The sequence below is a fragment of the Apteryx rowi genome, unplaced genomic scaffold (assembly GCF_003343035.1).
Source record: "Apteryx rowi isolate R43461 unplaced genomic scaffold, aptRow1 scaffold_12, whole genome shotgun sequence".
NCBI classification, from domain to species: domain Eukaryota; kingdom Metazoa; phylum Chordata; class Aves; order Apterygiformes; family Apterygidae; genus Apteryx; species Apteryx rowi.
The window spans coordinates 3,320,479-3,347,550 of NW_020447419.1; the positions used below are offsets into that span (position 1 = coordinate 3,320,479).

At 42.5% G+C, this 27,072-nt stretch overlaps 1 protein-coding gene across 1 annotated transcript in view; it reads right to left on the reverse strand.

The window, feature by feature from the left end:
* Positions 1–791: 791 nt before the first annotated feature.
* The window catches only part of CPS1 (carbamoyl-phosphate synthase 1), a 97,720-nt gene continuing 71,439 nt past the window's right edge, over positions 792–27,072 (reverse strand). The window contains exons 26-38 of the mRNA XM_026088842.1: positions 24,297–24,491; positions 23,638–23,705; positions 21,232–21,307; positions 17,610–17,687; positions 16,510–16,617; positions 15,913–16,002; positions 14,536–14,706; positions 11,892–11,966; positions 8,864–8,962; positions 3,922–3,981; positions 2,865–2,977; positions 2,167–2,296; positions 792–890 (exon numbers count right to left, since the gene is read on the reverse strand). Of these exons, the coding sequence (XP_025944627.1) occupies positions 792–890; positions 2,167–2,296; positions 2,865–2,977; positions 3,922–3,981; positions 8,864–8,962; positions 11,892–11,966; positions 14,536–14,706; positions 15,913–16,002; positions 16,510–16,617; positions 17,610–17,687; positions 21,232–21,307; positions 23,638–23,705; positions 24,297–24,491 (1,362 nt within the window). The remainder of the gene's footprint in view (positions 891–2,166; positions 2,297–2,864; positions 2,978–3,921; positions 3,982–8,863; positions 8,963–11,891; positions 11,967–14,535; positions 14,707–15,912; positions 16,003–16,509; positions 16,618–17,609; positions 17,688–21,231; positions 21,308–23,637; positions 23,706–24,296; positions 24,492–27,072) is intronic.

The following is a 27,072-nucleotide window of genomic DNA, read 5'->3' on the forward strand; positions in this document are numbered from 1 at the left end:
AAAAAAAAAAAAAAAAAAAAAAGGAGAGAGCCTGAAGGACTAAGCCGAACTTGGAAGCAATTCCAGCACACATACACATACAGCCTTCCTCTCCCAACAAATCTGCAGGCTGCAAAAGATGATGCTTGGCCAGGGTTAAAAAACAAACAAAAAGTAGCTGCATCGTGCCTGTCACTTGCTGTCATGGAATAGTGGGGGATTCGTATTCTTTCATCTTTAAAGAGCTCCTGTCAGTCATGACCCTCAGCAGTTCTGCACCACAGCAGATGTTCATGGTGGATCAAGGAGGAGGAAGGCTAATTGTTATATAAGGAAAAAAGTCAAAAAATCCTCAATAATCAGCAATGGAAAGAGAAAACTATCTGTTGTGCTATGGAAGCTTGGGGCCAGGCTCTAGCAGTGCAGCATGAGAATGGCTGCAGGTATGGACCCAAGGAAAGACCTTCAAAGGAGGAGCAGGCTTGATTATAAAAAGAAGGAACTACCCCCACGTAGGATCATTTGCATCTCCTTCCATCTCCTTTGCTATGGTGACATCCAGATCTATTAGCAAACTAATATTTGCTCCTAAGTGGAAATGGGGAAAAGAGGGCGTAGAGGCTGAGGAGAGGATGGCTTTCCAATAAACATCTCAATCAAAAGTATTGGCTGGGTATTAGTCTCTGTAAGATGGAAAGACAAACACTGAAGATGCTATAAAATACATGGAAAGATGGTTAGGTGGATGGTCCGAGATCCCCTCTCTTTCGTAGTGTCAGAAGCGATAAGATTGCAGGTTGGGGATAGCTCTTCTATGCTTGGTCTCCACTGTCAAACTGTCTGTAGTGGAAGAGACTCTTGGAGTCCAATTTCCCAGAGTACTTGATAGCTTCAGCAAAAAGCTTTGTCACCTGTGAATATGAAGCAGAGGAAGACTGAGCATTGCAAGACCTTCTGCAGAAGGCTGAGTAATAGAGCAGGATCCACTCTTTGACAATCTCCCCCTGCAGCTACCCTGTGCAGGTTCAGCCCTCAAATCCATCCAAGTCAATACCAATGTCAAAGCGACTGTGCATGGAGGTTGGCCTCAGCCCCAGAGCCTGCTGCCCAGAGAGAGGTACATGGAGGTGCTGGCTGTCTTGGGCAAGATAGCTCTGTACGATGAGAGATGTTGCTTCTCCCTACAGTCCAAGCCTTTAAAAGAAAACAGGGCTGTTTTCCCCTCTCACACTCAAGAGATTTGAACTCYGCAATCAGAGGGGCTCAGTTAAACATATCAAGCAGGTGTGGCAATARATTTTGGATGGGGACCACCTTTCTGGTTGTCAGTGTGCGTTTTGCTTGTAGGCAGAGGATGGTTTTTCGATTTCCCATTCGTAGTAATCATGCTTGGCATTATCCCGTCTGTGAACTTAGAGCTTGGCACTCTCTCTGCTCTCCATTCACTCAAATCACAGCAGAAGATTTTGCACAGCTAGACATCAGTTCAAGTCATTGGGTTCCAAGTCAGCACTCACTAAAATCAACAGGAATTTGGCTGCTGTGTTTAATGAGAGCCAGATGAGGCCCTTTTGTGACAGTTGAAGCCACTTGTAAAGGAAGTTGAGGTATTGCTGGCAGCAGGAGTCCCACTTTGCATTACTAAATGTTCCTTCCCCTATCAATAAGCGAAAGGGGGTTGTCAGGAACAACAAAACACAGAATGTTTGGCAGCTGGGGACTACAACAGGACTAAACCCACAGGCAGCATTTCCACCTGGATGGTGTTCTGGAATTGGATTGCCCTAAGAATCATCCAAGAAAGTACAGCTCCAACCTGCTCTAAACTTTAAGGACCTGTACTGGCAAGACTTCCTACTAAAAGACTGTTCCCACTCACAATTTAAACATGTTACAGGGAATCCTCTGCAGGGAGTTTGCTCTGAACCAAAAATGAAACAGAAGCAACCTCGGGCTTCAGTACAGGACTCCAAATTTCCCTTTTTTTGTTTTGCTTTGAGCAATGTTACTTTGCATAGTAGCACAAAGAAAATATATTCRAACAATTGTGTTGCCATGATTTTCAGCCACATTATTTTTTCTCAAAGATAATAAGGGCCCCCATCCACTGAAACCTAAGGTCACAAGTGCTTGGAAAGCTCTGAGGGCTCCTGTGACTAAGAGGAGAAAGAATGACCTGGAAAGTACCTGGAAATTAGTGAGCAGAGCAATCCCACTGTCGATAGCCAGCCGCCGGATCACATAATTATCATGGACAAACTTGGTGCTGCTGTCAGGCAGGTTAATCACCAGATCTATTTTCCTATCCCTTACCAGCCTGAAAGAGACAATGCACAAGACAGTATCACCGTGCATCTTGCTTAACAAAATTCTACAATGAATAGCACAGGCATGCAACTAAACAACACTGAAGATTTTCGTTTGAGCTTAGCCTTTATTTATTTATTTATTTATTTTAAGTCTTGCATCTTAAGAAAGAAAGATTGAAGGGTTAAGGTACCAAGCTGCAATGCGGGCTTTGTTTCTGTCCCATTTAGCAATACAAAGCAAAATTCAACCTTCATACAACTCAGCACAACTCCATTAAACACATGACTCAGTATCATTAAAGGCTAAATATTCAGATCCCGTGTGCTCTTGCTTAAAAAAAAATTTAACATGGAGAAATACATCCATGCCATATTAATCAGGACTGTTCAATGAGATGTTCATTAATTAAGCCAAAGTCTCCCTGCTGTGGCAACCGCAAGCAGAACCGAGTAAAATGAAACTTTGGGATGGATCCCTGAAGTCCCATTACAGTCACTATCCCTGATCTCAACAGGACCAGGAATTTGCACCTTACCTCTCTAACACAGCTTTGATGAGCCGAGTGTTGCCCTTACCTCCTGACCGAAGGGAGCCTGGGACTCTGGCCTTCCTGCGATGGCCACGCCACAGAAGTTGCTGGGATACTGTTAGCATTGAGCCAGTCAGAAGTTGCTTCTGTGGCATAAAGCTGTCAAGGGAAAACAGGTTACTGTGTGCTTTATAATACAAAAACTTTTCATTTAACCCATGTGGGTCAGACCCAGCGTTCAGTCTGGTTGTCAGAACTGATTTTRGAGGGCATTTTTCATTGCATGGGTGTCTCTCCATATAAAAAGAGAGACAGAACAGCATGACTTTCCCCATTTTCTGTTATCTGTGATCTGCTGACAGATGATAGTCAATGAGTGGTAGTAACACATCCAGAGGCAGTTAGGAAAACCTAAATCCCTCTGACTTTCAACAGGTCTTACAATTCAGTCTAAGTGACTGAGCCTATTTTTTTTTTTTTATTTGCCTAGCACCTAAGTCTTGAAAGGTGGAACTGTAAATCCAACAGTTACACTAATGCCACTGAGCTACCCACAAACAGCACTTAAATACTTAATACTAAAAAGCACTCCTCAATTTTCTATGATCACAGCATTTACTTTCAGCAGGGATACGGATACAAAATGATGCAGAARAGAGTTACAAGAGAAATGCAAACCAGCACAAAATTCATTCAGCCACAGCTTGCAAGTATCATTGAGATGAAATACTGTAAAGACCTTCCCTATATAAAGGGTTTCCCCTCCTTCCCCTCCTCCCATACACAACAGCCTGACTGGCAGTTTTGTTTCTTGGACAACTTGGAGGGATTTATCATGTGATATCCTGGCTGCAGGCTGATAGCAGAGCCAGGGCTGTTCGTGACTTAATTCCATTTGTTCAAGTAAATAATTATGAAGACTTTTGGTTGCATGATACCCACTGGCTTTATGGATCACTCAGCTAAAAATCCCTGCTGTACTTTAAAAATTTCCTCTGTTTTCTCTGCCCCTAAATCAGCTCTGAAGTTCTTCTTTCCCATAGCTGGCTGATGACATTTCAGATTTAGAAAGCTCTCTGGCTTTAAGTACCCAAACCACCTACCTTCAAACCTTCCTTGTGAAGTAGTTCTGCCACACTGAGGAATCTTGAGCGGAAGGAATCCTGAAAAAGAAATTCATAAGATAAAGCATCAAAGTTAGGATTTAGAAGCAGAGTGTTTCATTGGGCAACCCAGCTCTACAGACTGTGCAAAGAGGCAAATGCACTTTTCTGTGCCTGGTCTGCCTGTGCACATGCGTGTGTGCATGCGTGTGTACAGCGGCATGCCAAGAAAACTGTCTGGAGACTGAAACCCAAAGTCACTCCTAGCTGAGACATGCTTTGTTACAGCACCAGGGTATGTGTTCCCATATTAAGTTTTGCTGCAATTACAAAACAGCCCTGTATATTAAATATCAGGGCAATCATCTTCTCAAATTCACCAACCAGAGACGCCTACTTAATTAAGTAGCATTCTTAATTAAGTGTTTTTTCTGTCACTGCCCAAACATTTGGCCTTCCATTCTGGCAAATGGCAAATATGAACAGGCTTTGGGCTGCCTTTGGATGCTCTGTTTGCAAACTGGCACGATGAAGTTGTTGACTGAAGTTGTAAACTGGCAGGATCATGTTTAGGCAGGAGTTCATTTCTCACTCCCATGGGCGYGTGGAAACGTAAAATACAAAACCACTTGAGAGACTGGGATGCCCCATCCCCACGAGGACCTGAATACTCAGGCACTTAAGGCACATCTGAGAAGCTCTCTCGTAAGGCACACCCAGATCCAACAGTTGTTCAGAAGAAATAAAGATGAGACGACCTCTTGTAGGCAGTCTGCTCCTGAGCCAGCCATTTCAGAGCAAAATGTGAGCAGAAATTTGATGCTGGCATATATTTTCTTCTGGATGTTGAAGGTATAGCAATGCAAAGATCAAAAGCAACGTATGCCCTTCTCATTTCAAAGCCAGCCTGAATCTCACTTTTAACCCTAGCATGGTCTGGGCTTTTGCAGATAGGATTACTGCAAGCTCCCTTCTCCCTGCTGGCACTACTGATAGCCTTAACCTGCCTGGGCAAGACAGCAGTATTCTGAAAGGTGAACTATTTCCTATGAAGAAAAGGAGTCAACAGGTTTTTTGAGCACTGCAGACCTGGAAAGAACCTCATTTTAAAGCCGTTCCATTCTGTACACTAACTGGAAAATATAAATATACAATGTGACAGGGTTGGCAGCTTCCCAGTCAGAGAGAACCGTTCTGCCTTCTGGTCAGGAGGGTTGGCTTTCACAACAGTATTATAAACTTCTAYCAAACATGTACTGAACACTTGTGACACATAAAACAGCCTCTCCATGAAAAGAAATTACAGCTGTCAGCTTGCATCGGAGCAGCCGCAGATTTACAAGCTGACTGAAAGAACCTGTGTAAGAAACCATTAGTTACTAAAGGTGAAAAGTACAAGCAGATTTATTTAGTGCAAGATATTTATTGCAGGAGAAGAGTATTCTTTTTCCTTTATAGGAAAAGTTCTATTTCTTATAACCTCTCTCCCACATTTGCTAGCATGCCTTGCTATTTGTAAAGGGCTCAATCCTCAGTTATTTCAGTATAGCTATACCAGTTTTTACTAAGATCAAGCTCAGAATGAAACTAGTTCATCTAGTCTTGAACGCTGTATCCAAGTCCACTGTAGAGCATGCAAGACTTTTTGAACCTAATGAACTAAGGCAATAGATATGGCAGAAGATTACCTTGAAGCAACAGACTTGGAATGGCGGGATTTAAAAATAAAATACTCCATTAATGTTTTCCGCATCTCGTGGTCACCAGCACAGATGTAAAACAGATGCACTCCATCCCAGAGATACGACTGAATAGCCCAATCAGGGAATAAAATAAAATGAGCTTTTCAACTCCTCTTGCATAAAATATAAATTATTTAATGGCAGACTCAGGGTTTCAGCATCATAGATTTCTCCAAATTGTGAAAAGAAAGGAGGTCAGATGATCAGCTTGCATAAACTGGCAGAGATCCACTTGTCTAACGAGACAGCCGTGCTCCATTTGCCCCGGGAGCACATTGGACCTTTGAAACCCCGGGGAACCTCGAGTCACACCTGGTCAGACAGTGCTAACAACTCCAGGACAAGCCGGTGGGTTTGTGGACCAGGCTGGTAACYCAACCTGCCTCACATCACGCAGATGTAAAGGACTGCTTGCCTCTTGGACCTTCAAGATGATTAGTTAGCCACATTTTTAAGTGGCCTTAGTAGGATTTACCACAGGAATTGCAAACTATTAGTATACCAAACTGGAAGCCTCTCAGCAAGGCTGGGTTTCATTCCCTGGGCATACTGAGACCTGTTTTGGCTGTGGATCAAAAATTCACATTACAGCCATTTGACTCCTGATTCACAAAATGCTCCAGTTTGCAAGGAAACTAAGATCTCCTTCTCTGCTCTAGTTGCTAAAGTCACATCTATGTGACTACCGCTCAAGAAGGCAACCTCCGCTCATCTCTACATAACTAATACYAATGACACAAAGGTGTGCTGTACCGAATAACTTAAACATATTGAGTCAGGGTCTCCTTAGACACATCTGAAGGAAGCAGGCTTCACCAYTATTTGCTTATTTCTATTTACATAAGACCTAAAAGTCCAGTCTAAAATCAGAGAAAGCAGCTAATCACTAAGCAAAGAAATCTCCAAAAGGGAGTATGTTTTGAGTTTGTCATCCACTGCAGATGAAACATAGCACCTTCCTCACAGTTTACTGAGTGGGCTGGTGTACATGCTCCTGCCAGGAATCAGCCTTGGGTGCGTGAGAGCAGCTAACAGAAATGATGCTGCAGCTGAAAGCCTGGGGAGCAGAGGGATCCGCGTTCCTGTGTGCTGCGACGTCTCCAGCAACCACAGGGGGTGGCTTCAGTTGTCTCTGAGCCAGTACCTCTCCTATGAGGATACGTTGCCACCTTGCCAGCTTGAGGTAGAYGTCCTCACGTATGCAATTAAAATGGAACAACGCTGCTGGTGTTTACAGTCCACCTGCTGCCACTGTYCTCATGCCTCTGGTTTCTGCAGAGAAGGGCTCCTCTTTTCTCCAGCCTGTACTCGGGGAAGACGGTACGCGTAGTTTATGCATCGGGTCTAGATCAGGATTGCAACCTTCCCCTCTTACGAGGCTTCATTTCTCCTYTCTGCCTGCAGACCCGGCAGACTTCAAAAAAGACCACTGAAAGGTGGGTATGGGACAAACTCCAGAGAGGTGAGAGAGCAGTATTTGGTCCTCAGCATTAGCTTTACACTTCTTGTTTTGGAGTTTAATTATATACGAAATTTTCTGAGATAAAGAGAGACCTTTAAGTGACTGATCTGTTGTTTTCCGGTTCCTTTTGCAAGAAAATGAACTATAAACCACTCATTAAAAAGGACAGAAGCTTGTTACTTATAAAAGGCTTGGGGGATGGGGCTTCTGGGGTTGTTTTAGCTTTCTTTTTCGTTTTTTTTTTTCTTTTTCCTGAAGACCTTTGTACAAAGAACATTTGGCTCAGTTTAACAGATACTGACACAGAAGTTACACAAATGCTTTATTTAGCTAAAATTACTCTTTGCTGCCTGTTCCCTTTTAACTACCACCAGGCAAACAGGCTTGAATTTTAGACACTGGGCTCTTTTTTCTTTTCTTGGCTTTTCTTTTCCCCTTTTTAACTGCTGTTTTAAAATCTTAATATTGTAGTGATTAGATGCAAAGGTACCAACTGACCAGAGTTTCATACTGAACTCTAACTTTATCTAGGTAGATATCCAAGACTTTCCTGCTAATTTGAGGTAACTTCTAGCAATGGTTTCAATTCCTGTATATACACAATTTTTTTTAAGGAAGAAGTGGTCATCTGTGCTAGCAGAAGACATGTTCCTTGCTGGCCAGTTCTCACCCTCTTCCTTCACACCCTCGGCTGGCACAGACAGCCCAACATACTTTATACACCCATGTTCTGCTTGGAGAATTCATACGTTCTACTTTTTTGTTTACTGGCTTTCTGCAATCATGCAGGGCATAAGCTTATTACAAACACAACAGGAAGATGGCAGAGGGCAATCAGTTGTCTTTATGGGGCCCAAGAATGTTCTACTTACAGAGGAAACAACCGATTTTTTGGGAAACACACACAGTGCAAAGTTTAAAAGTGTATCCAACTTCAGCATCTCTCACAGTTGGTTATTACTCCATGATAGAGAATCAACCCTTTTGCTTTTCTGCCAGGCTACTTTTTCATCCTGAAATGCATATTCTCTTTACTGATCCAGAACTGTAAGCGGAGCTGTGCTGTTCCCAAGGCAAATCCACCAGGAACTCCCTCAGGAAAGGCTCTTTGCAGAAGCCACTGTACCGAAGGACGTTCCCACTATGACACTGTTTAAACTTCCAGCCATGTAAAGCAGCTTTGAGGGATGCCGACAGCAAGAGATGAAACCCCCAAATTCAGGCTCTAGTCTCATACAGACTCACTGGAGCAGCAGAATATGCATCAGAGATGCAGTCCCTAGGAGGAGAGCGCTCTGGGGAGCGCAAGAGAGCTCCGGCAAGACAGGGAAAGCAAAATGTGACTACACAGATGTATGCTGGTTCCAGCTGGGAGGTCTCTTTGAGCAGATMGTCTACGAACTTTTACCCACTGCAGGAAGGTGGCTCCTTTCCAATTCCCCAACCCCAGACCTCTGCTTGCAGGGATCCAAGGGACTGGCCTTCAGCAAACCTCTGCAGCTCCCACTGCAAACTAGGAGGAGTGGAGGAAAGAAGGGGGCTAGCCCCAGGGAATCCACAAAAGATCCCTCTTTTGTGTTTGTTTCCCGCTGTCCTGTCACATTTCAGGATGGACTGTAGGGAAATGCATTTAAGCGGACATCTCTCATTTAAGCCATAAAGATATGTGACTGAAAATAAAGCAACAGTTAAAGTCCCTCTGTGTCAGTCTTTCACAGCTTTGATTTTTCAGACTCACCTGGATTCCGATCAGAATTCCCTTTTTAGGAAACGTAAACCCTGTGGCAAGCATAGCCTTCTGGAAGGCAGAGTTCACATCCTCCCCAAAGCAGGCAACCTGCAAAAAGGCACATAGAAAAAGGCATCAGAAAAAAAAATACATATATGCTTTAAAAAGAAAGAGGAATAAAACATTTGAATATGCTCTTTTGACTTCTTCACACAGAATCAGACTCTTTTTTCCCCGGAGTCTGCAGGCAAGGGGAAAAAAAAAGCCTAGAAAATCATTGCAGACAAATCTCATGATTTTAATGAAGCAATAATAAAGGAATAAGCAACACGTTAGTTTTAAACAGCACACCAAGGAGTAACAGCAATTGATTTTGCTATGAGTTATGTGGATGGTGTACACAGCTTCTGCTCCACAGTGTTTGTGAGTGCGCTGCAAAATGTTTAACATTATATAATGCTTAAGTACCAATGAGAGTCATGCAGGCAGGCACGTTTCTGTGTGTGTATGGAGCAAACTGTGCCAAGACTGCACTTGTGCTGTCATGTCCTTCCAGGCACTTCCTGGGGAAAGATACCATAGCTTTTAAAGATGGTCTTCCATTAAAACTCCACAGACTTAGAAAATGCAAGTGAAGCGTTAATATATACCAAAGGAAATCACAAAACAATCACACCAATTCAAAAGAATTTATTTTATAAGAAAAAAAACTTGATAAATAAATTAATAAAAATCATGTAGCAGTACTCCATCATCCAGAAGTTTCTGTGGAGCTCAGTTGCTTACAGAAGGTCATATGGTAATGATCTTCTCCAAGACATAACTGTGTTCCTCATCCAAATTTGGAATTTTGATAACAAAAAGAGGAATGCAAAAATTTTTGGTAACAGTTTAAAGTGGAAAAAAAAAAAAATCACTTTTTCTAGCCAACTCCATGTTTGTTGAAAAACAGTTAGAAGCAGATATTGTGACAGATTTTTCTCTTTGAAATAACAAATCTACACATATATACAGATGGGATAGAGGGGCTGACTGAGAACTTCTCTCTTTTCCTCTCATGGTCCTTCCCAACACAGCGTGAGCCTTCACATTCGTGGTCACATTGTTACCATGGTGAACAGAAACCAGTATTTCATGCAAGATGAATAAATGATGATTTGCCAAAACTTCTGAAGTAAAAAAAGAACACCCAACCAAACAAAAAAATCCCAAAAGGGAAGAGAAAAAAAATTCGTGACAACTTGTTTCTCAGCTTTTCCCTAAAAGCACCGCTCTGAATGTTAGGTCTGTTCTCCAGTGTATCTGGCTCTGAGGGGTTATGTATGTCCTAGGCTTTTTTAGGAAAACGGACAGCCCACCCAGCAGGGTTTCCAGCCCGCCTGCAGAGGTTTATCACTACAGCGTGGTCAAAATAACCATGATACACAAGAGACCCCGAGCACTGCGATTTCTACTGATGTGGGAACTGCTACTGCCAGCAAAATACATCTTTGCCAAATAGACGTGACAAATTCAAGCCCAAATCAAGTCGCGTGTGTTAAAAACGTCTTTGAGGAATAATTGAGCATTTTACTAGAAGAGAGTTATTATCCTTACTTCACTCATAAGAAAGACCTTCATAACTGTCACATTTTACGGCATTTGTGAATATAGATCTTTCCAACTCATAAAAGTTAATAATCCCTCCCTTATGACCAAGATAATCTCTAACTCCATATAAAGCTCAGAAAAATAATTCTTGCCCTTAGTTACATTTTCATCCTATTTTTGTTTGGTGTTTTTTTTGGTTTGTTTTCTGTGAAGTCAATTTTATTCCGAAAATAAGGAGAATACTTGGCTTTTTCCTGCTCATTAACTGTATTAAGAGGAAATCTTCTGCTATACTAGTTTCACACACATTATAAAGAGCAGAATAAAACAGTTCTGGAGGGAGTAGAAAATCTAAGGCTATTCCAGCTATGTATCTGGGTCTACTGCTTGTTCACACTAAAATGGTAAGTCTTTCCTTATGAGAACAGCTCATGTAGACATACCCAAGCTCATGTCAAATGGAACAGCCCAGGCTCTGCCACCTGTCTAGCTAAGACAGAGCAGAGCTAAGCTTACTCTAATGGCCTCAGTATTTAATCACTTCTTAAGTGAGCTTTTCAGCCCAGTAGCCCCTTGCTACTGCAACTCTCTTCTAGAAGTTACAGAGCTAGCAAGCTTAAAGATCATGTCAATATGTCTACAGAAGCTATTGACAAATCAGCAATAATTTGTAAACAAACCTGGAGGCTTCTTTACTCTAGATGAGTTAAGATCTCTTCAGTGATGTATATGGAAAACTATACCCGTTAAAGGGTCAGGGCTCTCATCACACCAGAGCGCCAAGCCTACGCAGGAATAGGAACAGCTTTGGGCCTGTTACAGTGTGCCCAAGCACACGGCAGAGAGACGTTTCAGAAGCACTTCAGAGCCCGACCTGTAGAAAGAGTGGGCAAAGTAGTCCAGCTGCTCCCCTCCCATCCTGCTCAATCCTGCAGCCATCACATTTTATTCACTCTTCCTCACCTTTTGCACCTTGGGACACACCTTGATACCAGGCAACAACAAAAATATCACCACACATATTTGTAGCTATTAAATAGTATGTTCCAAGACCAACGGTCATGAAGTCTTGATATTGCTATTCTGATACGCTTCAATGGGGGTTTTGAAAGCTGCATACACTTGTCTGTCAAGAAGCAGGTGATTCATAAAATGGACTGACACACTGAGAATGTCCCAGAACCCGACAGCTCTCTTAAAGAAACTCATTTTACGCTGTCACACCAAGCAGGTCCAACTCAGGAACCTGAGACGCAGCTAAAGAGGGACATCCAGTGGCTGAATAAACTGGGTTCTCCACAATGTCTTTTTACAGATAGGAAAGATGTTTTTCTGAAGAACCTACAGATTCTGTTATGATTCAGGCTTGTAACAAGCTCACATTTAAAAATTAATGTTTAAAGACCTCTTGGTTTAAAAAAAAAGAAGAAAAAAAATGCTAAGCTACCTCCCCAGTAGAGGCCATTTCACATCGAAGAACAGGGTCAGCATCTCTCAGCCGGGACCAGGAGAACATTGGAGCCTGGTGAAAGACAGGAAAATTAAAAGGAGGTGAATGAAAATTTAATGGATCAGTAGAAAACCCAGTGACAGCGAGTGAGAGCCGACTTAATCTAGAATAAGCATTGGTCAAGTCTGATAAGCAAAGGAGTACTTGGCAGATGAGTTTCCCCAGCATCCTGATGAAGGACTGGAACAAATAAACATGCACTTCACCAATAAATCTTCCTTCTAAGTCTTGTAAGCCTGCTCACATGCTGATGGCGGATTTCTAATCTGTGGTAGTTCACTATCATTTTTAAAACAYCTTTTAAAAAAGGCTGTGAAGCATCTAATTCATAAAACAAGGMGAGATRCTATCTGAAGCCTTTCTCCAACAGAAATTTTTCACTCACAGGAATGAAAGCATTCCACAGGAACACACTTTCAGTAGAAAGAAGATTAAACTTTGCAAATGATTTTTAGATTTTACCTCTCTTTCCCCAAAATTTTTTGACCTTTTGTTTGAATATACTAAACCCCCTAATCATCATCATTATTCTGACAATTTAGGACATTGCAGTCTTTATCAGCCTCCGAATTCTCTGTCTAATTCGACTTCAACAAAAAAGAAACTCCCTGGTAAAAAGCCAATGACCACATGTGACAAACATGGAACAATTCAAGAACGTTCTGCTAAGGGATAATTTCCTATATAGTTACTCTCTCCATCATCTTAAACTACTAATGATACCTATAAAAAGACAGCATCCTTGCTGCTTAGAAAAGAATCTGTATTTAAATCCAAAGCCATATTTCTGTTGAAAGTCTCTGAGGGTAATATCGCAGACAAGAGGGAGGCTGTTTCATAACACCCAACAATGACCAACTAAAATGTGACAGCAGAATTTTGCTGTGAAAAGGGTGTCAGTAAACAGTATGTGCATCGGTGCCTTCTAGATCAGTCTTGCTTTATTTACCAGTAAAGAGTAATTTTCTACAGCAGCCAACTCTACAGTCTCAAGCTGAGAGCTGACAGTCAAGGTGGATTCATTTTAACACACACCTTGTCTCGAATGATAACAATTGACAAAAGCCTCCTAACCAGCTCCCTGAGTTTTGCTTGCCGTGAATATGAAAACGTGTCAGTGCTCAGGTAATGCAATCTTAACTTATTTAAACACTTAGTCAGGCGTTACCCAGGATTTAATCTTGGTCAGCCCACAGTAGTCCTGTCRCTCTGCAGGCAAACAGGACACGACAGTATTTTAGTCGCTAAAGCTAAAACGGTGGTACTCTGAATTCACAGGGGAGCAGCTTTGTCGAGAAAGGCGGCACCAGTTTCATGTTCTCTTTTCTGGGCATTTAAGAACTGCTGGAGAAACAAAATCCCATTTCCATGCAAATATTCCTAGCAACAAAAGTGTGAAAGTACAGAAAATATGATGCATGAATAACGAGAACCAGGTTTAACTGGTACATTTTTCAAAGTTTAGCATTTCCAAAGGCATTAAGCAGGAGTTTATCTTGACAAATCCACACAGAACACAAGCAGTGCAAAAGGCTCTGTAGCGAAGTTTTCAGGAGTACTGCTGCGTTTTCCGCACTGAGGCCAGCACTCCCAGGAGAGATGGCACTCTTGACAGTTTAGCTAGTAACAGTGCAGAAGCTTCAGACTTCAATAATAGAAATTTATAAAAATAAATCACACTAACAAAAATAAAAATTTCAGGTGAAAATTTCAGAAAATGTTAATCTGTGGCATCAAAATAAAATGCAAAGCTGCTTCTAGACTGACTGGCTTGCAAATAACATAAGCTGGCTTGGCCCATTGATTTCAATTGCATTTTAATGGGTCTGAACATTTTATTAGAAGGATGTTAGCTCTGTTTTCCATTTCTCAGTATTCACTTGATATGGAAACTATTAAAGCTTGAAAGTTTCTGTATAAACAATTCTCATTAACCATCATATTTTCTGCACTGCTGTTCTAGATTTTTATGATTAGGAACTTCAATTAATTTTTTTCCAACCTAGCACTCAATAATGTCTAGAGTACTTTTTGGTATCTCAGGTGCTGTAAAAGCTTAGTAATTACGTGAAGTGAAATCTCGGCCCCACTGAAATCAAAGGATCTAAGACTTTCATCCACACTTTAACTGGTGGTGCATATAAAAGGAATTCTGTGCATTGAAAAGCCCATATCCCAAATCTTGGAAATAGAATTTGGGGACACTCAAAACACAGATTTTTACATCTCCACAAATATACATCCGACAGTACTACTGAAAGGCCTGAACTTCAGCATTCAATTCTGCAAGTGCATATTTATCAGGCAGTTTAGAAACATGATTCAGAGTGGTCAGAAATAACAAATAAAGGGTAACTAATTTTGTTAATAATGAATGGATAAATTTTCCTTTGATTTTTCTCTAAAATTTCAAATATTCATTATCACAATGGACACTGGAAAAGGTCAACTTGGCCTTTAGCCAAAGAGCAATTCTCTCAGTGAGTAAACTGCTCTCTGGGCAATAAAGTACTAATGCCTACTAAAGTGCTAGATGCTGGCCTTGTTTTCTTTTTTTGCATTCTTCTTTCTGAAACTGTACCTTAATCCCAACATATATGAAGGGAATAATTGGATGCTCCAGTGTGGGAAGGGATGACTCATTAACCTCTTTTCCAGTCATCACTTTTGTGGCCACGTCAATGAAGTCCACACCCAGAGTCTTGGATACAAAAGGGAAGGAGCGGGAAGCCCGCAAATTGCACTCTATCACCTGATGAGATTAAAAAGGAGAAATACCAGGATTAGGCATCATGCAGTGAAGAAATAGATTGATTCAGGTTTCTGGAAAGCAGTCCTTCCTTTTCTTTGTGGAAATACTCTTCAGATTGCYGAATAAGAGGCACATACTCTGCTCTCCTTGTTCTTTTTCCCATAGTATTGGTTCATGAATGACCGGGCAATCATTTGTTACTGACTTTCCTCACCGATATTCAGTGACCCAAGAAAGAAAAAAAGGAAGTTCTGCATCCTGCTGAGAAGCCTACTGTGGAGTTCATTAGCAAGAGAGGAATCACTGCAAGTGAGAATGAAGGCRGCAGCCAAGAATAAAAAAGGTGGAAGGAAAAGAGGAGTAATCTAGAGAGGCAAACACAGCTGAGGGAAAGCAAGGAACGAAGGACTCCTTTATCTCCCTCTGCGGAGTCCCTGAATAACTATGAGTAACAAACACGGCGCGTGAACCAGAAGAAAGATGAAGAGCTATAAGTACATTTTTCTCAGTTATTAGCCCAGACAGGATCTTTCACCAATAATGCTTCTCTCCACTCCATGTCAGGCTTTCCGTTCACTGCTTCCTCAGTCGTACTCTGCTCTCATTCCTCTGACCTTCCTCCATTAGCAACAGCATGCCAGCTGTTAATCACAAAGGGCCAGACATCTGCCGTACTTCTGTTATTGATAGCTACTAAGACCAGACTGTTTAGATAACCATCTTAAAGGCTTATATTAATAGCTTAAGCACTTAAATCATCTTGCTTTCTTTCTAGTGACTTGGAAGGCTTGCTGTAATGATCAAACTAACCAAAGATCAGAGACGATATCAGAGAGCTGAAAACAAGGGCATTCAGTTCATAAGATGAGGCATAGGTCTCACTGCTATCTATCATATTCAAAACTGACAGTTTTGAGAAAGACCAAAGCCCACAGAGAAACTAAAGCTACTGCTGACAGACAAGGCAACCAGACCTGCTTAACCCTCAATGGCTGCACTGTATGGGCAGGAGAGGATGCTCCCTCCCACACATTCAGAGAGTTGTGTGACACAGGGGTGGCTCAAGCAAGCCACACACCAGCAGACAAAGCAGGTTTGAAACCCACAACTGCTATTGCCACAGAGTTTCTGTGACAAGGGACTGCAGGAACCATGCACCAAAATGCCCAGAGCGGAGTCTGCTCCCAAAGTCACAAGAGSTCTTACCAGCACCTCATTTCCTCGCACCAAGAACTGAATGTTGAATGGACCAGAGATAGCAAAGGCATTTGCAATCTTTCTTGTGGCAGCTTTTACCTACAAAAATAGAGAACTAAAAAATTAAAATATACATAAAAAATTAACACCCCCCCCACCCCAAACAGACAGCATCATGTCAATAAATCACATCATATGTGCATTCCTTTAAACTTCATATCCATCTGCTCAAGCATAATTTTTCTCTATAGGAAGGASAGAGGGGACCATGGCGCACACATGCATTAGACGCTCTGCTGCCGCTATGGAAGCTTGTCCTAAAACAATGAAAGAGAAACAAAACAAAAACGCAACACCCCAGTGGAACCAAAAAGTGYATACCTCTAATGCTTAAATTAATCTGCCACAGTTCAGGTGACTTCACACATATTACAGCTGCTCACTGGGGGCGTCCTGACATGCTACATTTGCACAAATCACACTGGCCTTTAAAAACCATCACTGAGTTGATTTCTCCTGAAATCAAAGGAAGTTCTCCCAAGCAAGGGGGAAGCAGATTCAAACTCTTATTTTCCTTCCTCTGTTTGGTGTTAGGACAATACCTACCTTCTCCAAAGCTCCCTGGCTAATAGTCTGTGTGGGCAACATGAGGGTGGCATCTCCAGAGTGAACGCCTGCATTCTCCACGTGCTCTGAAATGGCATGCGAGATAACCTGCACACAGTACCGAGAGCRCAATTAGTCACCTCACCCAGTCTCATGAGCTGCCCCTCCACCTCCATGCCCTCTTCTAAGTACAGCGTGGCACAGGCTCCCGAACTGAGCAGTATCCAAAAGARGAGAGAAATAGGAAAAGGCTCTTGGAGAGAATAGGCCTGAAGCATCCACGGGACATAGGGTCAAGGGGATGATGCTAGTGTCTTTCATACTATGGCTAAGCAAACTGCAAACATGTTAAAACCTAGGGCAGTCTTGAAGCCCTTTCACTTCCCTCCTCTTTTTAATACACATTTTTGACTCAGAAGGTAAAAACTAATTAAAAGCCTTTAAACCAGCTCTCTAAGATCTGCTTATCATTTTCCAATAGGAACAACTGTGTAATAACATCATTTGTACATATTTGTTGACCCCTCGAGGAGGGGTTAATTGTAGAGAAATGCAAGTGTGGGAAGTTCAGGCCTAAGGAGTTTAAGCTAAATGAATTGCATCAAGTTGCAGTACCTTGACACCCAAAAAGGCAATGATTTTGTCTGCTGGTTAAAAAGGAAGACTGAAAACAGAGCATTTCTGTTATATGAAAAATTTGTGGTTGTTTGTAAGAATTGTTTTTGGTTAGTAATGAAATACAAGATGAAATTGTAATAATAAAACAACTGTGGCAATATCATAACGAGTGCTGATATAATTCTGATGCAAGTCACTTGCAAAGYCAGTGATTTGTGAATCCAGTAAAAATTATTTTCTAAAGGATTCATTCATGTGGTTAAGTGACATTTAAAAAGTAAGTAGTTAGATGCATACAGTAGGGTAAGGGTGTCTTGAGCTTTGCAAGCACAATTTTTTTTTTAGACCTCAGATGAATTCATCTCTTCTTGTTACCCTACTCAGTACAAACCCATGGTTGCATAGTAAAACACTCAAACCACACATTTTTGCAAGCCTCTGATTTAAAGAAGTTAAATATTAAGGAAAAGCAAAATTCTTACTCTTCCTGCCTTGGCTACAGCATCCATTTCCACCTCACGGGCATCTTCAATAAATTTAGTGAGCACCACAGGGTGATCCTGTCATCAAGACAAGAAAAAAGAATGCTTTTATTTGAGAGTATTTGGGGACCATCCAAGTGCTCCACTATTCATCACTGGAAAAAGCTTTGGAAGCAGAATCCCACACGACCAGTTATTAATATCCTTGTTTCTGCAGACAGGTGAACTTTGCCAAAGAAACAATGGGGCAAACCTGGCATGATCTCCCCAAAGTTGCTGCTGCTGCATGAGTCAAGCAGGACTGAGTCCTCCACAATTTGTCACCATGACAGGGAAATTTGAGGCAAAAACATAAAGAGCTTTCAGGTGAGACCATAGCCCAAAGAAGACAGTAGGACACTTGCACGGATTCAGTGACTTCCGATCTCGTCTCCCAAAGATGCCCCTTACCTCCAAGATCTCCCTTCTTCCTCCCTCTGAGCCTCTCAGCCCCCGAGCTGGGGACACTGGTTCACACAGTGACTGGTTCTTGGCTTACTTATAATGACTCTGCATAGTGGCCAATTGCTAGTTCAGTAAGTTATGCATTTTAGGCAACAGATCCATTCTTTCTCATTTCTCTGCCTGTTTTGCCAAGCATCCCGGGGAGAAGCTGCCACATCATAGCTGGCCAGGAATGACCTACCCTTGACTCTCAATACATTCCCCTGTATTCAGTTTTCCGCTCTCTTCTTCCAGCCCTTCTCTGGAAGGCCAGCCCACACTGCCTACTCTTCTCCGAGGCTTTCTCCTTCCAGTCTCCAGCTCCAACAGACAGTTAAAATCTAATCCACAGCATTCTTCCAGGCCACCTTTATGATTCAACATTTTACCTGTTCCATCCACTATTAACTGCTCGTTATTTATTAGAAAATAAAATTGAATAAATGACAGTCTGTGCATGCTCAAAAGGCTCCTTTAGAAAAAATATAAAGCAACTTCAGAAGTTACAAGGGACAATCTCTTACATTTATCAGTGCAAGGGTAAATTCAAAGACAAGGACAATGCCACAGCCTACACCATTTCATAAATTTAGTGGCTTGTGTCCTATAACTTTCTGACTTACTGCAGTTTTTCACTAGAAGGTTTTACATGTGCATTCAGTCTTGTTTATTCAAATCTGTCTCAACTCTTCCAAGAAGTTTTGAACATTATTGACAGCTTAAATGCCATAATAAGGCAACAGCATAATAGTGATGTAGCTAAAACAGCAGAAGAACACGAGTCAGGCACTTCCTGAGCTGGAGAAGCTTTGTTGGGTGGAGCAGATTTAGGTAAGGCTTTGTAACCAGAAAAATTAAATTCGTGTCCCACAAAGGTGCTCATATTCACTTGTATGCTCACAAGTAATATTGCTGGCTTCAGTGGAACCACTCACAGCCCACAAAGCCTTGACTAGTATAAAAAATGCAAATCAGTAAACTCCCCTAGCTTAGAAGCAGAATACACCACTTTTGTTCTGGTTTGCTTTTTGCTAGCCTATCTACAACTATACAAAGGCTTTTGACAATGCAGAAATACCTCATGAAAAAAAGAAACCTTCCCTTGGCAGTTTGAGTACACTAGCAAAAATTAGCATGTAAATCTAGCATAAGTCACTACAGGATCAGGGCCAGAGCACCCAAAGACTCATGGTTTGCCAGAGAAACGCAACTGGTCATGGCTGCAGCAAGCATCAATGCCTCGTTTGTGCAGCAGAACCTGGGCGTCACAAGGATCCCATGGGAACATCCGCTCTTTTTGCAAGGAATACATCACATAGTGCCAAGACTCTACACCTCCAACTCGCAGCAGGGCCTCCTGTACTACAGATGAGACCTCTCAGCAGCGAAGCGCATCAGTGCCCAATTAAAGTCAACCGAGCTGCAACAAGTTGAGCTGACCAGGGATCACCTTCCTGGGCTTCAGCCTTCTAAAGGACTTCCATTGCCACCATAAGCTATCCACAGTGGCATGATATGGGGATCTGTCTTACTGATGGCTGCTGTCTGTTCTGGTGATGCGACTGTATGGGAGAAATACATAGCAGGGTACTTAAGACAAAGCACTGAGAGAAGCCAGGTATTTTTGGAGGCTGATCATTGCTGAGAATATGATTTCTACCACAGGTTGACCTTGTAGTCTTTTGAGAATTAATTATTAGTATTCTCCTTCTTTCAAAAGTCCCTTTGAATTGTTGACAGATGGTAGCAAGCAGTCGTCTTGCCTCCAACTAACCTGTCCCTTCACAATATTATTACTTGGCAAGGTGTCTTCACTTGATTCCCTCTTCTCTTGCTGAAGAGACTCAACCTCCATCATTTACCTCATACACTTGAAAAATCACGTGGTTTTGTTCCTCTTCCTTAATGACCTCAGAAATCCTCTGAGTAAACAGTAATGTGGCTGGCTTTCATAGCCAGCTGTGTTTTCAGGGTTCCTCTTTAGCTTACTTACTTCTAACTCCAAGGTTCCTGTGATAGTAGTATTTACTGTGCTGCAGTACTGTTCTGAATAGGGACCACACAAAAAAACAAAACAAAAACAAAAAAACAGCCCCCCCCCCCAAAAAAAAAGGCTAAGAGACCAGGCCAAACTCAGAGACTGCTGAAAAGTCAGACTCGAAATTCTGTATAGTCTTCATTCAAGCCCAATCGTTTAATGTTTTCCTCCTCCCACCTTCTCAGCTCTCCAAACATCCCTTGTTACAGTAACACTAATAAAAAGTATAGAAGAAACTCAAGCTTTGAATTGTGTTTACTATGTTCTGAAGCACTCATGACTTTGGGAAATTGCTCAGATTTTACTATTCTAAATTTCAATGTACAAGACCAAATCCCTCTCTTTGTTAGAAAAAAAGACTAAAAAAAAAAATCCCCAAATTTACTTTTGAAAGACATTCAGAAAGGAAACCAGAGCTTTCATCTTCTACATTACATACTCTACAGATCAATAATCCCACTGGATTAACAGTAAGCAGGCAGCAGTCCTGGTTTTGTATCAAAGGAAAATGGAACTCAGTATGTGATTTGGAGAGTAAATGGCATATCAAAAACTTGCAAAGGTTTCTGCATTTAAGAAATGGATTGAGAAAAAAAAACAAAAAACAAAAAACAAGACAACCCACATCATCAATTGGTGAGGAGATGCCAGCATAAAGTTTAAGTTGTTCAAGGAAGCAAGGAAAAATGGTTCAGAAATTAAGTGAAAGGTAAGTTCAGTGCTATCGTGGTTGGCTTAGCTTGCTACTAGCAAGTTTGGATGGGGCATGTGGGGTCCCAGACCATTACCCTGTCTTGGCTTTTATATAACAAACTGGTCAGAAATAGCAGCCTGGGTATATCTAACTGCTGTCCCTGCTCCACGAGGGGATCCCACTGCTGTAAGTGAGGATGCTTGCACAGGTTCGCAGGGTCTGCCCTTTAGGGATCGAACTGCGTGGACAAAGTCGCATCTCACTGGCTCCTCCCCAAACGAGGAAGGTAAAGAACAAGGAAAAAAAACAATACAGAAAGAAAGAGATGGAAAACAAAGCTAGTGCAGGTGAACAAACACAGCAAACATCAGGACAAGCAAAAGCACTGACAGGGCAAGGGCTGATACCTGGGAGACTCTGGTGGCTTCTGCTAAGAATTTCTTCATCTCCTCTTCAGTGAATACTACATTCATTGCAGACCCACTGTGAGAAAGGCAAAACAAACAGGTCATCTTCCCTGGCGGCTTCCAGGGAGACATCAGAGCGCTAGACACCAGAGCRCGGGGCTGCCAACCACCTTTATGTGAAAGACTAGCCAAGCAAGCTCCTGACTTGAGCTGCTTGCTCCTCTCCTGACTGAAAGCAAGGCAGAGCAGTACTGAATGAACCTCCGTTATACTTCCCAGAGAAGACAAGTGACCAAGAGAACCACAGCGAAGGATCAACTAAAGAACTGCAATTGTAGAGCCATAGCACTGTTGCCAAATCCCCTTTCTGATCCAGGCCTTTAGACCTCCTTTTAAGCTGGAGCAGATGGCCACTCAGCCAGAGATCCCTGCTCAAGACCCAGCCTTTTTCCACTATATATGCAGGCTAGCTCTCAGCTCACTACAAAAGATACACAACCCACCTTTAGCCCATGGGCTCATCAGTGACAGAGGAAGCCAGGAAGGCACAAGGCCACAGGTGCTAGTTATGAGTGTGAATGCAGATGGAAATGGACCCTTCTTTGCTGGGGAATTGTTTTGCTGTGCCCAGCCCCTAAAGGCTTTCCAATGCCTGAATGTTGTATCTAAAAGCCATATACTTTGAAATGTAGCTGCCAGTAATATCAGAGAAGGAGGTTTAGGAGAAGATGGCTTGGGAATCAGTGATTCAGCTCCCTTTTAAAGAGAGGGAGCTTTTCTAAAAGATGCTATATTGGCCACTTCTACCACATGGCTGCTCAGCTTCCCCTTTGCTTTGGTGGGCAAGTTCACAGAAGCTGCGGGAAAAGTGCAGGAAGGATCTATCCCATGAAATCTGGTAGAAATCTGTCACTTTCACCAAAGATAAATAGCTACAAGTAGCTATAGTTACTTATATTTACTGGGCTACATCTTCAGCTGATGTAAATCAATGGAGTTCAATTAAATCCAAAGACCTATGTCACTTACACCATTGAGGATGTGAGCTGGCGCGTACTACACAAGTCGGGGGGGGGGGGGAATGCAATTAGTTTTCCAAGGCAATTGGCAACTATTAAAGGCCATAACTGTTCAAAGCATGAAGGAACATAGCTGAGGGCTGGCTGCCCTCAATAGAAGCCAGACAGTATGCTGTGCTAGGGCTTTTCACTCTATTTCCTCAAGTTTGACCTTCCACAGTTTCATCTTTCTCCCTAAAGTCCCCCTAACCCCCCAAACAGCCTTGAATTGCTCACACTACCTTGGAAATACTGCATTAGCAAATACTTACATGGAAAAGGCCTATACTGAATTTAATAGGTATGGAAACAGGCTAAAAGGAGTATGCCTTAAAAATCTAGAGAACGACATCATCACTTTCTAACTTGTCCGCCTGAACTGAGTGGAGGCTTTGAACTTTGCTCTGCAACCCCACTGCAAGAATCAGACATTGGATAGAAAAGTCATCATTCAGCAGGAGTTTCTACAGGATACTTCAAGTATGCTTTGATACTTCCTTTGAGGATTGAACATACATGAAATCCTCCTCTTTCTCCCTTCCTCTTTCTCTTTTTTTTCCTAAATAAAAGTATTCTTTGACTCCACTGAAAATGAATATTATGCCCCTTCATTTTGACATGCATTTCTTTTCCATGTCAAAAGGATCCTGTTTCCAATTCTATTTGCACTTGTAAACTGTGCCCAAACTCTCTCTCTGTGCTGAGTCATTCAACTATGAAGAAACTCCTCACAGAGAAGTGATCATTCATAACTTGTGTGTGTGCTGATGCAACTCCTTTAAAAAAGTCTAGCTGTCAGAAGTGTGTGGTCCTGTACACTATCTACTTAAAGAGAAGCAGCTGCCAAAGTGCAGGAGACAAAACATGCCTGTAAGCAGTGAAGCCCTGCAAATCAGAAGCTGCATTCAAAAGATGTACTGTCATTTTCTGAAAACAGATGCTAACCCCAATAAATGGCCTCAGCATGTTCCCTTCTGTTTTACTGGCGGCAAACAATCTTCTGGCTTAATTGTACGGGCAGACTCAATGGAGTAGTCTCAGGGGCCTTAAGGAATATCCCAGATGGCTTGTGGTTTTGGCCCCGAGATATGAAAAAGGTAATTGCGTTAAACAAACGCTATTACGATCACATTCTATCTTTGTTCTGTGCCTGAGGGATATAAGAGATCCATTGGCTTCTTTCATTGGTTTGAGCAGCCGTCCCACCTGTTAAGCCTGGCAGCTTTATTCTGCATGTACCCAGCACAGTGTTTTCCACATGTGCCGTGAAATTCTTCTCTCCCCTGCCTTGACACAGCTTTTGCAGTTCATACACCCAACCTGACGAGCTCTGATGGTTGAGCTTTACCTCAGAACATAGGAAGGCCTCAACAAGCATGGGTAACTCATGGAGCTTGCAAATTCAACTGCATCTTTCTAAAGACAGGGAGGAAAAACATGCTGTGAACAAGAAAATATTTTCAAGTCATATCCAAAATGTCAATTTTGCCTGCATTTGCACTTTACTAGCTATTAAGATAGCAAGAAAAAAAAAAGTAGGGGACTACAGCCTGAGCAGAACTGAATACACCCCTTCTGTATTCCAGAGTTGTCATCTTCAGACCCTCCCTGTCCAAAGAGCTTCAGCAGACAAAAAGAGTGGTGCTGTCAAATCTCTATTCCTTTGCAGTCTCCACCTGCTAGAAGAGTTTTCAAGGCCAGTAGGATAAAACCAGAATAACCTAGCAGTGGCTCTAACTTTTCCTGGGTATATTCCTCATGTTTTGTGAGGAAGATTTAAAGACACTTCCCTTCCAATTTCCCTCCACTCCCATGAAGCACAGCTTGGCAGGAAGACCTGAGCTATAGCAGGGATCAAGAAGTTCATGAATCCTGGCAGTTTAAAGACTGCCAAATGTTAAGCATCTTCAGAATCTCAACATTTATCAGTAAGTCAGTCCCCCTGAGGAGATGCTCATAAAAACCCCAAGCCACTTTATCACCTCCTAGCTGTACATCCCGACCTACCAGTGTGCTGACTGCCTTCCAGGGGGCCTGGGCCACATGCAGCTCATCCAGAACAGCCGAGAACATGGCGCGATCTTCTGCCCGGTCAATCTGCAAAGGATTCGTGCCAAGGATCTTCACTCCGCTCTGGTACAGTGGCACAGCCAAGTTATTGGGAATCTGCCCACCTACAGAAATAATGCAACCACTGCATCCCTGTTGGCAGAGAGAAAGTAGCACAGTCGCATTCAGTCTTACTAAACATTAAGAGCTGTTATAAGTAAGGATACAATATTTAGATTGCCTCACTTTTCAGTTGCTATGAGTAAAGGCAGATCATACATATGCTGACTCAGCGGTACCCAGGCAGCAAAGCATGATACAGAGTGCATCCTCCCTAAAAAAACAGCATCCTGCTTGATGTGTCTCAGCACACAGCAGTAACTTGAAGTTTAATTCCCTTGGAAGCTGCAGGAGCCTGCCGTGTTCACATGCCTTTGGATTTTAAGCCCAGAGTTTATAACTTCTGTTAGAACCACAGATTGTTACCTTGTTTTCAGTTCTTGTTTAGCTACTTCTGCTTTCCCAGGGAGGATAAGCCCAAGCCTGCCAGGTGCTCCCTAGCTTTGCAGCTAGGCCAACAAAATGTAAAACTCCTTTCCTGCTCAGCTGTCCCCCCAGGGCTCTCTGCATGCAGACATGGGGATCATCACTCCAACCGAGCCTGCTCCCACTCCCCCACTCTGACCCTCAGACACAACAACATGAACAAACAGGGCGTTTTAGGCCCTTTCTCCATCAGCTCAGCTCTTCAGAGAAAACAGCCTCTCCTCCCTCGCTCCTGGTCACGGAGTGCCAGAGCAGCAGACATTCAGGCAAACTCTCTCTTTTTTTTTTCTTCTCTCTACAGAGTTGCAAGGCAGTAACCTCCAGCAGAGGAGCAACGGAAAACAACTGGAAGCAGTCATTTCTTTTCTGCCAGCACAGTTATTTGCTAAGCAAACATCCTTCCCTAGCCCCAGAAGCCAACCTTTGAGGAGCGCTCACTGCTGACCCTGTGCTGGCCCATACGAAGCAAAGCAGYGCAGCTCAACAGAGTCTGATCTGTCCGACAGCCTGTGATGGTGAATTATTCTGGTTACGTTTAACCCTTTATTTTCATTGCTCCTCATTACTCTTGACTAGCTCCTTGTGGTAGTTGCAAGTATTCAGCCAGATACAAGCTCCTTTCTATGCAGGTGATTTGCAAGTGCCTCAATTTCTGAAGCAGATGAGGCGGATCAGGTCGCACAGCATCCTTCAGCCACAACAGCATATTTCGTGTTTCTGACTGCGTGACCAGAACATTTTAAGTGAGGAAATAATAAGTGGCATAAAACAAAAAGACAAGTGAGCTCGCTTGCAAATACATCCTTTTTCAGGTGCAAATACGGGCATTTTCTACATAGATCCCCCCTACGGCTTTCAAGTTCAAAATAGTCTGGCATGAAATTTTTCAATGGTAAGAATAATAGGCCTTAGAGTACCTGCAACAATGATGACAATTTGAATTACATTTAGATCATGTAATAATTCAGGGTAATTAAATAGTGGGCACTTTACTTCCAAATTAAAGCTGGTGAAACTTTGCCCAAAGGAGGATCAGACCCACAGTACTGCTGTCCTGAAGGGCTCTTTTGAAGCAAGAGATGTGTTTCGCACAGTTTTGCCCACCTCTAGCAAATGAGAAGCATAAATCAAACACCCAATGCACAGGGTGATCCACAGCTTGGCTCTATCTTTCAGAGTACCAATGTTCTTTTAATTAAGAAGGGTGTTTTCCCCGAAGAAGGTTAGCACTGCTGGCCTTCCTGGAAAAGGAACTTCTTAATGAGGGATTTAAAGGGATTTAGAGTGCAAGACTTGTAAGCTGTGAGCAGGATAGACTAGAAGTGACTCAGAAAAAACAGATGATAAATGCTAATACAAACCCGGCTTAACTTTAATGTGGTTAATTTCCTACCATAATAAAGATCCAGTAAAAAAGCCTGGCATTTAAGTAGTGCTTATTATCCCAAGGACGACAAGATTACTCATTTGCCTAACATGCTAATATATAGTGCTGGAAACCATGTTTCTTGCTTTTCCCCAAGCAGCCGTTTCCGGGATGACGGGCAGCTGCCGGCCAACAGCTACTGCCTGCGAGAGCTTAGGACAGGGAGCAAAGCGCGCCTCGCTCGCCAAGGGCAGAGCAAGCAGGGGGCTGTGACGAGCCCGCTTAGGGCATCAGAGCTAGCTCAATCTATCCTAAACATATTTTAACCTCCGGCCTTTCCAGCTTTGTCTCTTCTCTCTTCCTTCAAAACAATTTCAGTCACTCAGCCTGTAAAATCAAAACGCTGCCTACGTCAAAGCTGGGATAGCATTAGGGACTCCAGGTCCAAGACAACACAGGGGGTGACTTACTCAAACCGAGAGCAAAGACTCAGGTACTCATTTTTACTCAGAAAGAGCCATAAACTGAGACTCTGCTTTCAGCCTGAATTCCTACAGTTCTGCTGTATTTCCCAAATAACACTCTCGCCTGAAGACCAGCGCTGCCCTGCCAGGAGCAGGACCGCACCACTGAGCAGTGTGGGCAGACACATATGGACTCCACTACGTAACACTGTCATCAGCCATATTTTAACTATAAAGAAAATGAGTATCTTTGCCAGCATATCTTTTTCAAATATATACTGTACATAATCCACTGAAAGAAGCCTAAAGAGAATTATTTTCCACTTTATAATAAAAATTACTCTTTTTATTACTACCT